Here is a 16,095-nt window from a genome sequence, read left to right as displayed (position 1 = left end):
GGGGCTGCTGAATGCATGGACGTCATATACTGACACATATCCAGTTTTTACCCACTTAGCCGTAAGCCATAGCCGACTGTATTCACGCGAGATACTCCACACGATGCATTTTGACATTTGTGTGTGCGTGTATTCAGGCGCAAGGAGAATTGATCGCGCGCGACAGAGAAAGCGCGCACGCGAGCGCTTCTGTTGTGTCATTCAGCGCGATTCCGCCTATCCCGCCTTCACTAACCGCAAGTTAATCGATAAAGAATTGTGACTGAATTGTAATTTTGTGATACGACGATCTTGGCTATTTTTCATTTGGCTGTAGGCTGAAATTATATTCAACCCGCCAAAGTGGCTAGTGGGAGTGGCTGTCTTACCCGCCACAGCTGAAATCTACCCGCATTTGGCGGGTTGGCGGGTGTTAATGTCAAGCCCTGTCTGTATGGCATTTTCCTGATTTTGTAACACGCAATTGTACTCTCAATTGTATTTACCCCTGGCATTGTTTACGATTGTTCTTAGCAATGCAATAAAAAAAAAAGTCTGAAACCCAAAATACAAACGAAAATGAAAAGTACAAAATGAAACGTTAGCCTACATATAATATACAACTTCGTAAAAAAAAAAATTGTAAAGAGAGTACGTAAAATGAATAAAAATAGTGCGAAAACCGGAAAAAAAAGTAGTCTATATAAAAAGAGCATTTTTCTGTGCGCTTGCTGTCAGACACACACACACACACACACACACACAAAGAGGTGTTACAATATATTCGGTTCCTGAAATATTCTGTTCCACTGCAATTTTAAGCAGCGACATGATATTGACAACCAATGATTGTCAACTTACAACATTTTTCACAGTCGATCAAAATAGGCAAGTATTGTTTTAATGGCATATTTACTTGTGAATGTCCACTGAATGTCCAATGTAGTGTGATTAACAAGACTATTGAATACGGATGTCCGAATGTGCAAATATAAAACCAACTTTACCCAAGTACATATTTTTGTTGCAAAGCAACATAATTTTTTTTTTTTTTTTGTTGTTGAGTTTTTCACTTTCAACTGTTTTTCCAGCAAATTTCTTAATGTGTAAATATTTGTACAAACAAAAAGATTCAACAACTGAGACATAAACTGAACAGATTTCACAGACGTTGTGGCACCAGCTGCTTTACAGAGCATCTCATCCTCATGGACAGCACCATTTGCAACTCTTGCTGTGAGATGTTACTCCAATCTTCCATCAAGGCATTTCACATTCTCAAACATGCCTGGTGGGACTTGTGGTTACATGTGGTTTGGCACTGGAAAAACAATCAGCTGTCCTTCTGTCTCCCTGTAGCACCATCTCAAGCATCTTCATGTGTGTGTGTGATGGAGGGATTCCCACCGCTGTTTTGACTCCTTTACACATTTTAGGAACATTGCAGTTTATTGCTCTGTTCTCATCTGCAGTCCTCTTGTCTCCTGCAGCAGGACTAAGGCATGTTCGCACAGGTGATCAGAGACCCTGGGCATCATTCTTCTGGTGTTTTTCAGAGTCAATAGAAAGGTCTCTTTAGTGTCCTAAGTTATTGTAACTGTGACCTTGCTTGACCTATAGGTGTATGTGCAATAATTGAATAACATGACAAACATTGCTAAAACCCTTTCTAAAGATCTGTAAAACTTATTTGGATTGTACAAAATGATCTTTAAAATATTATCCTGAAAATGGACTTTTCTTAATTGGTGTTTTTTTTTATTTATTTATTTTATTTTTTTTACAACAAATCCAGTTGTTGTCAGGGTTCTGTCACTTCGGTCTAGTTAATTTCTTGGTTTTGTGACAGAGCTCTGACACTCCCGTTCTTGTCGTGTTTTTGTGTGAGCGTACGGTCTCGAGTGTTCTCGGGGCCGTGCGCTCTCTTGTCTGCGTGCCTTGTTTCATGTTGGGAGCGTGGCGTTCGGATCCCGGCACTCGTGTCTAGTTTGGTTTCGGTTTCGTGTCGGGATTCGGACACTCGCACTCCCAGTCCTGTCTTAATTGTGAGCGCACGGTTTGTGTGTACTTTCACTTGCCGTGCGCTCTTGTCTCATGTTTTGTGTAGCACGCGGTTTTCCACTGCCGCGTGCTTTCATGTTGTGTTTTTGTCTTGTGTTGTGTTAGCACGCAGTCCGTGTTTCACGGGCTGCGTGCTCTCATGTTGTCTTGTTTTGTGTGAACACGTGGCTTATGAGTTTTCATAGTCACGTGTTCATGTCTCGTCTTGTGTAAGCACATGGCTTGTGATTTGTCTTCATTGGCCATGTGCTTGTGTCTTTGTTTTGTTTGGTGTGAGCACATGGCTTGTCATGTGTTTCTTTGTGCCATGTGCTCTCATGTCTATTGTCTTGACCCCGCCCATCTTGTTACCTGATTATTGGTTGATTTGCCCCACCTGTCCTCCCTCGTTACCTGCCTTGTTTGCTCTCCTATTTATTCTCCTTGTGTTTGCAGTCCTGTGCTGGTTCGTTGTCGTTCTTCATCGTATGTTTCCCTCGTGTCAAGTCAAGTCAAGTCAAGTCAAGTCAAGTCTTGTTTTCCCCCTTGGGGTAGTTTTTGTTGTTTTGTTTTATTTTTATTATTAATAAAAAGCCCTCTTCCCTGCAATTGAGTCCTCGCTCCTTCCACCACCCACCAAACCTGACAGTTGTAGCCTATATAAATATTAATTACATTAAATGTTATAACAAGTACAGAAGTAATTACTCTATGAATGTAACTAAAATTGAAAAGACATTTAAAAATTCAAAACAATGTGTGAAAAGAAGCAATGCTAAATGTGAGGTTCTGAGGTAAATATTAAAACATTGGCACTCGGGAACAGCCTTCATGGATGTCCGGATCACACACTGCCAGAGCTATCCAAGTCTGAAACAGTCTGAAACAGACAGTGACTTTACAAGTTGATGAGCATAATGTGGAAACATCACAAAAGCAAAACAAAACCATATTATGACATTGGTGATGATAATAAAAAATAATGTCATCTTGTAAAGTAGCTTTTTTATTTTTTTCTGTGTATTTGTGCTGTATTACCTCACATAAATAAATTGTATTATTATTATCAGAATTATTTTATTTGACTGCTTTTTAAATTGTTTTAAATCAGATACATAAGGTTGTTTGAGTATGTGTTATTTTTGACACATTTCAGGGTTTTGTGCTGCAATATCCTGCCTTGTCAAACTTTAAATATAACGAAACTGAAATATAATTTCATAATTATATTTTAAACAAAAATAACGTTCTTTAAGTAGCTGCTGGCATGTCCAAGAAGACTGTCATCAAAGCAAAGCTCCAAAGTTTTATATTCCAAAGGAATATTTTATTACCTTTTCGAAATAATCTATTAAACATTTGCAATTTGAGGAGCGTGTATTAATATTTTCAGTTCCATTCACTTGCGCGTTGTCTCAAGGACACGCCCACAGGAGGAGGATATCATGAATATTCGCGTAAGCGCCACCCAGTGGAACAGAATATTTCAGGAACCGAATATATTGGAACAGAGGCCCTTATAAACCTTACAGAGTTGACCAATGAAATCGAGTCATGGACGTGAGTCGTCGCTGGGGGGTGTGGTTTGCAAAAAAGAAATTACAAGAGGAACACCAACACCCTGTGTGAATAAACCATCAGAGAAATTCCACAGCGCTGTGAATGTATCCACTGTCAGGTAGGCTATGCATTTCTTACTCGTTATTTTTTTAAACAATTTATGTTATGTAGGCTATTTATTATTTCAGAATTTGCTTCTAATAGTTTAATTGGCATGATACATTTTGACCTGACAAATAAAAGTTAAGTTTTGACTCATTCTGGACTCTCCTGAAATCATTATGATCAGTAGATTATGAGGGAGGCTTATTCTACCGCAAATCGGCACATCAACCCAATTAGTTTATTCAGCGTTCATGTCGCACGCTTCTGATCGGATATAATTCTTTTGACATGTGTAGGTGTCTTTTGACATACTTAAACAATATAAACAGCAGTTTCCTGTCATATAACCATCCTCATTTTCTTTGTTTTAAAAAGCAGACTTGATATTTATCTATTTTGAAAACGAAAGTACTGTGCAATAAGTGAAAGTAAAAGTGACGGTGCTGCATATCCTTTTGGACCCGGAATAGACTTTTGTCCTCTGTAATGGACATTACATTTTAGTGATTTTCTCTAACATCATACATGTCACAGTGTTATGTCTGGACGTCCTGTAAGGAGCACATTCAGGGATTTGCAGAGACACCAAATGTTTAGAGGTTTCACCATGACAACAACAACTTTGTCTTAATATGACTGAAAATGAAAATTAGCACTCTTATGGAAATATGATAATATTTTGGAATTATCATTTAAATCGGATTCATTTTCAAAGTGTTTGTCATAAATCAACATCTCAGGAAAATGTTAGCTATGGGGTTTAAATCAAAATATGACTTTCTGTTACGAAACAGGACATTGATTTCATACATGACCTCTGTAGAGGACACCAGGACTTAAAGCATGTTTATCAGGAATTTTAGGAGATACAACAAGTGAATAGGGAAAGAAATTGTATCAATATTCCTATTAATCATTAGATATTTTTATGAAAATGTTGCCAATTATTACTCCCATTATTACACTTCTTTTTTTTCATTGCATGTTGCTCAAAGAACACATTAGTATGCAAATTAGATACAGTGTATTGAATGGGAAAACCAATGTATGGCTATTTTACATATTGCATAAAGTAAAATGGTATATAAATTAATTCCATTATATCTTTCATGACATAGTTGAGAATCATCTTTATACAAAGTTTGTTTAAAAACAATCCTGAAACCTAAAAATTGATTGGTGATTTAAAAAAAAAAAAAAAAATCCCATTGTTTTTGTCATTTAAAGGTCCCGATTTTCGTGGTTTTTTGAAGCTTTGATTGTGTTTATAGTGTGCAATATAACATGTGTTCATGTTTCGCGTGTAAAAAAACACAGTATTTTTCACATAATTTACTTATCTGTATACCGCTGTTTCCACTGTCATAAAAACGGGCTGATGACTTCCTTGTTCTATGAAGTCCCTCCTTCAGAAATACGTAACGAGTTCTGATTGTGCCAGCGGTTCCTGTGTTGTGATTCGACAGCAGCTTAGCACTCCTTGCCCGGAAAGGTCACGCCTCTTACCATAACGTGGAGATGCACGCGCTCAGTGTTATTGTAAACATGTCTTTAATTTTACCCTATCAATCTGAGCTGGAATCAGACCCGGTGATTGGACTGCGGGATGAAAATAACAGCGTTTCGACGACATGGCGACAAACACACTCTACAAACGCAACTCTTGTGCATTCCTGTGGGCGGAGGTTAGTCAAAAAACTGTTTTAGTGACGTCATTAAAGAAGGAAGTAGAGGGATGTAGTCCAAACTGGCCGTTCGATGTAGGCGACTTCTGTTAAATAAAATATCTCGCTTGGCATTGAACTTTGAGCTTTAAAATTTTACAGATTTTATTTATACTCTAACAACAACATTACACACTAACTAAAGTTTGAAACATGGGATCACGAAGAACGGGACCTTTAATGTCATTTAATGCCATTTTATTTTTTAAACAACTTAGTCCTGGTGTCCACTAAAGAGGACATAGCATTACATATGAATAAAATACAATTTTTCAAAAATGTTATTTTTTCATTTGTTTCTTATGCTCTAAACAATATAATGACATAAAAAATAGTAAATTAAAAAAAAAAATTTCTGGGTCTCACGAGGATATGCTGATGATACCGTCTTAATTTATTCCATTGTGGCCCATACATATACTGAAGCAAATGAGATATATTTCGTGTTGCAGGTTGTTTTTTTAAAGTCGGTGCTTGAAGTAAAGCTGCTCTTAATTTTCATTAATAACTGCAGTGTTAAGAAATATTATACAGTGGTAATCATTTTAATTATAGACATGTAATTAATTTCATTGTATAATAGAACTAAAACAGCAGTGGCAATCCATCTGTCATTCAAGTGGCCACGCCCTTAATTATGCATAACTTTAAGGCTTAATATAATTTAAACTGATTAGTTATAAACAAAAAAAAAAAAAAAACCCTCACCCCCCTCACAGTTGTCATGAAGGGCAAAATAAGCTGTACAGACCAAAACCACTTTTTGTACCAGATTGTAAACTTTTTTTTTTTTTCTGCTGTAAAGCTGGGCATTTTAACATGGGGAGATACAAATTTGACTCCCTTTTGGAGTCTGCCTCTAGCGGCCAGTCAAGGAATTGCAGTTTTAAGTCATTTTTGTGTTGGCTTCAAGTCAAGAGAGGCAGCGGGAGGTTGCCGATGGTTTTTGCCCACCCCCCAAAACTGGAGACTTATTTTACATCTTTTTACATCAGAGGCTTATTTTATATCTTGTAAGAAGGGGCATAATGGGTGCCCTTTAAAACTTCAGTGACCAAGTCGTTTCACATAGTGGCACAGAGGCCATTCCTGAGTTTAGATGAGGAGGGAGGGAAGGAGACATTAGGAGGGACTGAGATAAAAGCAATAAAAACCACGGTGGCAAACGTTATTTATTTATTTTTCAGATTTAATAATATTCTGCTAACCAATATTTTATCTTCCAGGACAAAGACGTTGTTAAGATGGGATCCAGTAATTCTTCACCACCTCCTCCTCCAGGTAAATGATTATATTATTATTTTTTTCAGTGAAATAAAAATTAGGGTTATATATTATTCTGAAAAAAAATGATTAATGTCCACACACTGAAATTAATTCTTCCAAGAAGTTTTATTTTTATAACAGTGACTAGCGTTATTAATAGTTATTTAACAGTAAGTGACTAAGTAAATAAATAAATAAAAATTGAAAATGACTAAAAATGATTTTTGGTCAAACAGAGTATGACAGGCCATGGAGATCAATAAACTGGAGGTAAGATCTAAAAACATTTTTTTCTCTCCTGCCAGAACATGCTTTATTCGTTAACTCTTACATTTGATCTCTGAAATATTCTCATTGGTCAATTGCAGCCCAAACTGAAGTCAAATGTTTTTCCACTATAGCCAGCAAACATGCCAGTTTCATGTTTCTTGTAAAATTTTCTTCTTGCATTATTAAAGTATTATACAAATACTTAATTGATTAGAAATTCTTGGAATATTTTAAAAACATATTCTCATCTCGTATCTTGCATTTTATACTTTTATGCATATAAGACTATGTGTTATGCTCACAAAAGCGACCACCCGCTTTAAACTCCATTTCTAGTGAAGATGGACAAAAACTTTTGAAAACAGTAACCAACTTCCAACCTGGCAACCAAGAAGTCAACCCTCTCCGAATTCTTCTGCATGGACCAGTAGGTGCTGGAAAATCAAGCTTCTTCAACTCTGTGAATAGTGCTCTCCAGGGTTACATCACTACCAGAGCCCTGGCAAATTCATCATTAAATGCTGAAAAAACGTTCACTGTGCAGGTATAAGCTACAATGTTAAATGTATATATTAGATACATGTATAGATATTATATATTTATATGAAAGCCATATTTAGAAGTACTGCTGTAATTTCCATGACAGGAATGAAATCACTTTCATTTGTTATTAAATCTTTTTTCTCAGTGCAAAACATACAAAGTCAAGAATGAGAGGGCTGGCTCCTTCCTTCCTTTCGCGTTCACTGACATCGCCGGTATGGACAAAAAGTTTGGAATAAAGACTGATGACATCATCCAGTTATTAAATGGTCACATCAACGATGGTTATACTGTAAGTGCATTTAATACAAACTTCAGATTTCTCATTCAAGCACTGTATCATAAAGTCCTTTTGCATAGTGTGGAAGTAAACCTGAGCTGATTGTTCAAAAAAGTGTGATAAACTTCACTCCAGAAATGCTGGAAAACTGATTCAGTGCAAAAGAGTGCCATGCATGTGATACTACATTTTAAGTTGTCTAACTAGTCTACAGGTCAATTTTTTTTCAGTTCTATTGTTGTTGATTTCCATAATGCAAAACATTCTTGTAGTTTATTTAGTTTTCTGTCTCTTCAGTTTAACCCAGTAAAACCAATTACTGATGAAGACCCAAAGTACAACAACAATCCCATTCTGAAAGACAAGATTCACTGTCTGGTGGCTGTTCTTCCTGCTAACACTGTTTCTATGATTAATGAGGAAATGATTTGGCAAATGAGAGAAGTTCGGGAGAAAGCACGAGACTTGGGTAAGTTATAGAATAACTATGGTTATTCTCAAAAATACCATATTTGTGCACAAGTTTCATCCCTGGCTCTTAAAATATGAAATATATAAAAAAAATTGTAATAGTTCTGAGTCCCATTTGATTTGTTGGATCTCAATATCATATAGCCAATCTTAAGATAAACTCAAATGTGCAGAAAATTTACTACTCAGAGATTCATGAATAACTATAACAAAATACACAATGACCATTAAAGAAGCTATACACACAATCTTAAAAGTATAATTTGTGTAAATACAGTTTATTTTGTATTGTGGAATATACAGTATGTAATTCTTGTTCATTGTACCACAGGCATTCCTCAAGCCATAGTCATGACCAAGGTGGATGAAGCGTGTCCACTAGTTAAAAAAGACCTTAAGAAGATCTACACAAGCAAAAAAATAAAACAGAAGGTACTGGGATTTATATTTGCGACCAAGTAATACACTGAAAAAAACAATTTGGACCAACTTATAATAAAAATACCTAATTTGTTATGGGCTTTTTTTTTTTTTTTTCAAATTATATATATTTTTTGGTTTAAACTTTAGTCCAAAATATTTATTTTCCCAAAGTAAAAATAAATATTTATTGTACAGAACATAATCAGTATTTTTTTAGACACAAGCCAAAATGTTACTGTTATAATCTCAGCTCTGAGACTTGGCTGAAGATCCAAATGCAGTTTTGATGGAGGTAATCCAAAGAGTAGTCTAAAGCAGGCAAAGGTCCCAACATACAGAGATTAAGATAATTCAAGTAAAATACCAACAACCAGGTAGAAGACAAGAACACAGCTCAGACACAGTAAAATTAAAGCAATACACAAAGAATGTGCAGGAAAACACCACTTAAATAAGCCAGAGCAAACAATGTAATACACAAGTGTGCTGAATGAAGCCATAATGAGTCCAGGCAAAGGATCGTGGGCAATGTAGTCCTTAATAGTAACACAGAGACAAAAGGAGGGCCCTCTGGAGGAGCTCATGGGCACTCCAGCTGGAGGATGTGATGGTTACTTAATGTCAGTCCGTAACTTAATTTCACCATAAACAAAAGCCAAATTAGCGATATAAAACTATAAGCATTTTGTTAGTCAGCATTAAATTTCAATGTTTACTTAATATAAATATAAAGACAACTTTGAAAGACCTTAATGTTTGTGATGCCATTTTAAAATACAAAATATTTTTGTTATGTGCTAAATAAACACCAGAAGAAATAACAAAGCCCACAATAAATTCTGCAGTCAGTAAAGCCAGTATATGTTCACTCTAGTGTCAAGCAAAAATACTATTTGAACAATTTTTACCCCTTTGGGGAGTGTTTTAGGCAAAAAAAAAATAAAATAATTTTTATTACCAATATAAATATGCATTTTAAACAAATGACAGCTATCTCACTCTTTCAGTGTATGCACATTACAGTTTCTTGTACTTTCCTATTGTTTTCTATCATCTACATAGTATTTAGCAAAAAGATCATTGTTTTTTTTTTTTTTTTTTTTAAATCAATTGCCTTTTGCAGATGGAGGAGTGTTCTAACAAACTGGGAGTTCCTGTGAGCTGCATTTATCCTGTGAAAAACTACCATGAGGAAAATAATACAAACACAACAGCAGACATTCTGATTTTAGATGCACTGAAAAATATTCTCAACTTTGCCAATGACTATGTGGAGGACCAAGTGTTAAGAAATGCGACTGTCCAAGTGGACAGTTAAACTGTCAAACTATCCAAGTGGACCGTTAAAATCAGAGGTGGGCAGAGTATCCAAAAACTGTACTCAGGTAAAAGTACAAGTAGCCTACTTCTAGAAATATTTACTCAAAGTAAAAGTGAAAGTAATATTCGTGTACTGCTACATTTGAAAGATGAAAGAGAGAAAACTCTTTAGCCTACATGTGCTTGCGCTCATAACCGCTGAACTGACCACAAACAATCCTCAAATGCAAACTGACAGATGCATATGCAGATTTTCTTTTATTTGACTGTATAGGTCCAGCTGCCACTTCATTCAAGCTTCTGAGTGAGAAACCGCTTCAGACGATTCAGTGCGTGCAGGGAACTGAACAAATCATTCAAACTGATTCGCGAACCAATTTAAACCGTTTTGCCAACTTGTTTGATCAACCCTGCATCCCAATGTGCATACTATCCACCCTATCTGCCCTAAATAGTATTGAAAATTACTAATGTCACATACTATTTAGGATGGATAGTATGCATTGAGACGCAGACCAAGTCTTTTAACAGAATTGACTCAAAAGAGTTATTCATTTGTGAATGGGGCATCATACATCTTAACATGTAGCCTTCAGTATTGCATTAAAATAAAGTAACGAGAGGTACCAAAAACCCCTGTTTCTCTTAAAAAATTCATAAGAATTCTGGTCTGATCCCTATGTTTTGTGCTCAATAACTCTTTTAATGTGATGTCTTGGACCCCTGTCTCCCTCATCTTGTTCCTCATCACCTCTCTTTGTGTTTCATACCTACTACATCTCAAGACTACATGCTCTACTGACTCCTCTTCTTGGCTACTCAAGTTAAAGTACACATTTAAATCTACTCTTAAAAGTACAAATAACTTAAGTATATAACAAAGTAAATGTACTCCGTTACCCACCTCTGGTTAAAATGCTATATGAAACTTTACATATAGTAGCCTACCATAGTCTATCCATTCTGTTGGTATATATTTGCATGACATCTCTGATATCAATCTGTAGATGAAGGCAATTACATAATCACACAGGATATAATCAGTGTTAGCCAATAATCAGGGTACTGTATGTATATGGCCTAATCTATATTAGGCTATAATCATTTATAGTCATATATTTCAGTGTTACACTCAACCTGTTATTTTCAGAGGCAGGACATTTACAACTTTGACAATGATAATATCAGTAAAGATGTGTGCAGGCCTATGTGCAGTAGTTTTTTGAGATTTCCTATATCTGTGGGTGAGATTTGCTATTAAAGGGATAGTTCGCCAAAAAAAGGAAAATTCTGTCATCAGAACCAAACAGATCTTGTCCCCCATTGACTACCACAGAAGTAAAAAAAAAAAAAAAAAAATACTATGGTAGTCAATGGGGGGTGAGATCTGCTTGGTTACAAACATTCTTCCAAATATCTTCCTTCTTGGTGTACAGAACAAAGAAATTTATACAGGGTTGGAAACTTGAGGGGTAGTAAATGATGAGAGAATTTTCATTTTTGGGTGAACTATTGCTTTAAACCTTCTTTTATACATATATTTTAAGTAAGTCAGTTATGTATTTTTATTATATATTTTGGGTTTACCTTATACAATTCCCACACTACATGGATGAGTACATAGTGCATAAGTACATAGTGGATAAGTGCATAGTGTATAGTGTCATTTGGGATGCAACACATGAGTTTGTTTTTCTTTAGTCACATGTTCTCTTTTGTTCAGTTTCCCGCCACTTGTTTGTTCCCATGGTTACCCTCTTTGAGTTCATTTGTGTCTCATTATTGGTTTATGGTTTTTAATTTTTTATGTTTATCTCATTAATTATCTTGATAGCTCCCCTGTTTGTTCTTGTATTTAAACCCTGTGTTTCTCTCAGTTCTCTGTCTGTCCTTGTCCTTGTCTGGTTGTTCTGTTCCCAGTTTTATGGAGTTTTGAGTTAGTTTAAATAAAGAAAGCTGCTGCATCAAGATCCTGATTATATTAATTTGTGCTGCAACCAGCATCTGTGACAGTCGTAATTATGAGATTCCAACATGTGATTCCAACTTGTAAGCTCATAATTACGATATGGCATAAATAGGACTTGTAAGCTAATAAGCAAATATGTTTTGCATTATAATTGTTTTAATGCATTGTGGTGCTTAAGTGTGGTATCTGTTCTGTAAAGTTTTTTTGGCTTGTGAATATTGATCATAATGTTGAATGTGAAAGTCATTTGCGGACATATATTTCTAAGCGCCTGTGGCAGTAAGGACAGGTGTGATGGGCATCTTGAAACCCGCTGACACAGAATGGGATGAGGCAAAATCCACAGATGAGCCTGTAAAACAATGTAATGAAGACAGAGATACAATAAGAAATGACAGATGTGATTTTTTTTAAAGAGTCTTCCACAGTTAGACATACTAAATAAATTTATTGATTAACACTTATTTAACTGAAATTAGACTGAAGGGTGTTGTATTTGTGGTTTTCTTATTAATATCTCATGACTGCCACTTTTCTTACTATGTTGCTTACCAGAAGTGTACCCGTGATACTCTCCAAAAAAGGTCATGATGCCCAGTGTATAAAAACGGATTTCTTGTTTATCAAGATTAAATTCAAACTTTATTTTGAAAATAAAATATAAGGTAATAACCATAACTTGATGAGATATTAATAATGAAAAATTTAATTACAGTATTAGTTACCTGTGAACCGTAATGTAGGGTGGACACTTGTGAACCATTTATTAATGAGTTAGAAACAGTAATAACCTGTGAAAGTGAACCTTAATGTAAAGTGGAAACCTGTGAACCAGTGTTAATTTCGTTAACGAAAACTATGACGAAAAATGTTCGTTGACGTCCTTTTTTTCCATGACTATGAGAGACGACACCAATTTCATCTAAAACTACATGTGCAATATCGTTGACGAAAAAAGACGAGACTGAAATGTGGCTAAAAGACTAAACACTTTGCCAGAATCACTCTTTTGAAATCACTTTTTGTTTTTGTCGAATAAAGGAGACAAAACACTATATACTGTCTTTACGAGCGGTCACGCTTACGGTTGCCAGATTTCCAGAATTTAAACCCCCTATCAGAGCTCTTCTGTTAAAAGAACACGTTTTACTTCATCTTTGCAATCTGGCAACCACACACACAAGCCCTCTCTCTACACTGAGTTCATTTGAGATTTTCTACTTAAATTAAAGTGCCTATATTGCACTGCTCGTTTACTGACTAAATCTGGGACCAAAGTGCAGGCTGATATCTAGCAGTGGTTCTCAAACTGACGTGAAAAGTGCCGTTCATTTAGCCTGACTTCGTCATACTCATATTCTAGGCAGAATGTGAGTCTGATACTGCCCCATTGCACTTGAATTATGGGGCGTGTCTTAACCGAACCAGTAAAAAAAAAAAAACTCTGCACTCAATTGGATAGACCTACAACCAATCAGAGCAACGCAGTAAGTGACGTATGTTGAACTTGTACTTAAACTTTTGCCGAATCCCGGCGTAGACCACATCTTTCCCATCGACAAATGCCTTGATTGCGGTTCTTTGTTTGTCTTTTAAAATTAATGTGCTGTCGATTTCTTTTATTACAGACGTGATAGCGGAATCTAAACATCTTACTTCTCCAGCTGCAGTCATCGTTGGTGAAAACCAATTCAACCCAAGCGCTCTTTGATGACGTGGGTGGTTACGTAACCGCAGATAGCCTGTCCATCATCGATTAAAGCCCGCCCTGGCAATTTGATTGGCTCGGCCTTCTGGGAGCCGAGCATAATTACTCCACAATGGATCGAGTCCAGACCGAACTTCCCGTCCAAAAAATGTTGTGGGCGGGGTTCGGGCTGGCACCCAGGCTACCGTTCATTTTATTCTATTCATGAAAACTGAACTGTATTTCTAGCAGGCAGGGGCGCGGCTAGCAATTTTGTTCCCTATGAAAGAAAATGAGGTTGGGCCCCCTACCCAACCCATTCCGCACCAAAGATACAAGCCAACCAAAAGTCTTTGTCTACATTTACTAATACTAATTGTAAAAACTGTAAAATACTAAAACTATTACTTTTGCTTTTGGTTTTCACCACTAGGTATCAGTTTTTAGTCAGAGACCTACAATGGGTCTAGCTAGCAGATAAAGAGAATTATTAAAATGTAAATGTATTTAGACAAATACAATACAGATATTCATAGAAAATGTAACATTCTTAAACAATGGTTTACATTATATTAAACATGAACAAAGTGCAATATGAAATACACTGCAACAGTGACTTGTAATAATCAATTAGACACTAGACTAGAGCTAACATTACAGCAAAGGAAGCTCTCTCTCTATCTCTATCTCTCTCTCTATCTCTATCTCTCTCTCTCTGCCCTCGTAACCTCTCTTTTCATTTTTGACGACCTTCGTCAAACTCGAAGACATCTCTAATTTGACAGTTTACCATCTTATCTCACAAAGTGACTCTATTCCAGTGTTTCCCAACACCACAATTAAAATAAAACAAAACTGCACAAACATGCTGTCACAAACTCGGCCTCTGTGGCTCCCTCCGATCACCACCTGAGGGCACCCTCGCCCGAATACTAACCATTCCTGGACTACATTTCCCATCCCCGTACCTGGACTGATTACACTGCCACCTGAACCTTGTTTCCCCCGGACTATAAAAGACACACACACCCCATCATGCTTTGCGAAGTCTTGTTTTGCCCCGGCTACAATTCTGAGCGTTATTTCTAGTGTTTGATCTCTTGTGTTTGACCTTGGACTGCCTGTTACCCCTGTTGACTGCCCGCCGCCTGCCTACTGATATCTCTGCCTGTTTACTGTTTACCCTGTCTTGCCTGCCGCCTGTCCCGATTATCTGCCTGGTATTTGACTCTGAGTTTGTTCTGCCTCCGACACTGTCTTTGCTGGTATCTGACCCCTGCCTGTACGACTACGATTTTCTTAATAAAGCTGCAAATGGATCTCCCCGAGTCTGCCTTGTTACACATGCATTGCTTCAAATGGCATATAAAACTATTAGGCCTATATTAAAAGTAGTGCTCACATTTAATGCTAAACTTGAGCCTAAGTCAAATAAGAACACAATGATGTTAGTGATAAAACGAAAAATTTACATATCCTTGCTTTAAATTTAAAACTCGTATTTAATTAAACACTGTCATCGAAGTTGGTATTATGGCTTTATATAGCTATTATATAGAAGACTTGCACATGTCATATAATATTAACATTTTATGAAAATCAAGCTGAAATTGAGTTACAAGGTTTTTGACCAGATATTTTGTCTCTCACTGAAACAGTCGCATCAGAGGTAGTAAGTGCATCGCATTATGTTTTCATCATCGTACAGTATATAAAGTTTATTATTAATTTTGTTGAAATCTTATGATTAAAATTTCATGATATGATAAAGCGCTATGCACAGGACATTTAAAACGGTATGCTTCAACTAGACGACAAAGACATACAAAATAGAGAAGAAAAAAAAACCCATTATCCTTTATCCTTTATGTTTCTTGAGTAAAGAAAACACTGTACTTACGTAAACATCAGTTCTTTATTTACCCTCGCACTGCAAAGAAGCAGAGATCTCTGACTCCAAACTATGCACGGGCGTGGCGGAGTTATATGAGATTTGACTGACAGTTTGAGGAGCCAATGGAGTTATGAGGTTTAGTCACAACCTCTTTTAAATGCTTTTTATTGGTTAAATATTTGTAAAACCCACATAGAGACATAAAGGATGACCATAGCATTAATTTTATAAAACAATGAAGAAATAAAGAGATACAAGGTTTTGTCCGGACAGCGCAATGATTCTTATTTGTAGCATTTATTTTTTAGGAATTTTATCATTTACCACGGCACAGTTGACAAGCTGTCACGGCACATTAGTGCGCGGTGCAGTGGATGGGTTGGGAAATACTGCTCTAGAATACGTAGGACGAAACCATGCAGTGAATGGGGGGATCATTTTGCCGGAAAATGCAGAAATAAGCCGTAATTTTGTTTTATTTGTAATTATTTAGTAGATTATACATTTATAATTTCTATTAAATTACTAATAGTACTATTACTACTAAAACCGATCTCTGGGGGC

General features: G+C 36.3%; 1 protein-coding gene across 2 annotated transcripts; it reads left to right on the top strand.

Moving 5' to 3' along the window:
- The first annotated feature begins 3,594 nt into the window (after positions 1-3,594).
- Positions 3,595-10,614, top strand: ifi44b (interferon induced protein 44b). Of its 2 annotated transcripts, none has more exons than XM_048197843.1 (8): positions 3,595-3,697; positions 6,635-6,689; positions 6,911-6,944; positions 7,281-7,488; positions 7,633-7,779; positions 8,065-8,236; positions 8,570-8,670; positions 9,785-10,614. In XM_048197843.1, the coding sequence occupies exons 2-8, from the start codon at positions 6,653-6,655 to the stop codon at positions 9,977-9,979; spliced, it is 894 nt and encodes a 297-aa protein (XP_048053800.1). In that variant the 5' UTR covers positions 3,595-3,697; positions 6,635-6,652; the 3' UTR covers positions 9,980-10,614. The 2 variants fall into 2 exon arrangements, with proteins under 2 accessions (XP_048053800.1, XP_048053801.1); XM_048197844.1 differs by having other exon boundaries at positions 3,601-3,697; positions 6,635-6,683; positions 6,908-6,944.
- Positions 10,615-16,095: the final 5,481 nt, after the last annotated feature.

Source organism: Megalobrama amblycephala, linkage group LG7 (genome assembly GCF_018812025.1).
Source record: "Megalobrama amblycephala isolate DHTTF-2021 linkage group LG7, ASM1881202v1, whole genome shotgun sequence".
NCBI classification, from domain to species: domain Eukaryota; kingdom Metazoa; phylum Chordata; class Actinopteri; order Cypriniformes; family Xenocyprididae; genus Megalobrama; species Megalobrama amblycephala.
This window is presented reverse-complemented; position numbering and strand designations above follow the sequence as displayed.

What these genes read in the sequence shown, in the direction of transcription:
- ifi44b (XM_048197843.1), top strand. Translation starts at nt 6,653, where the DNA reads ATGGGATCCAGTAATTCTTCACCACCTCCTCCTCCAG. An exon ending in AAAAAACGTTCACTGTGCAG is followed by an intron (nt 7,489 to 7,632) that starts GTATAAGCTACA and finishes CTTTTTTCTCAG; the next exon opens with TGCAAAACATACAAAGTCAA. An exon ending in GCAAAAAAATAAAACAGAAG is followed by an intron (nt 8,671 to 9,784) that starts GTACTGGGATTT and finishes TGCCTTTTGCAG; the next exon opens with ATGGAGGAGTGTTCTAACAA.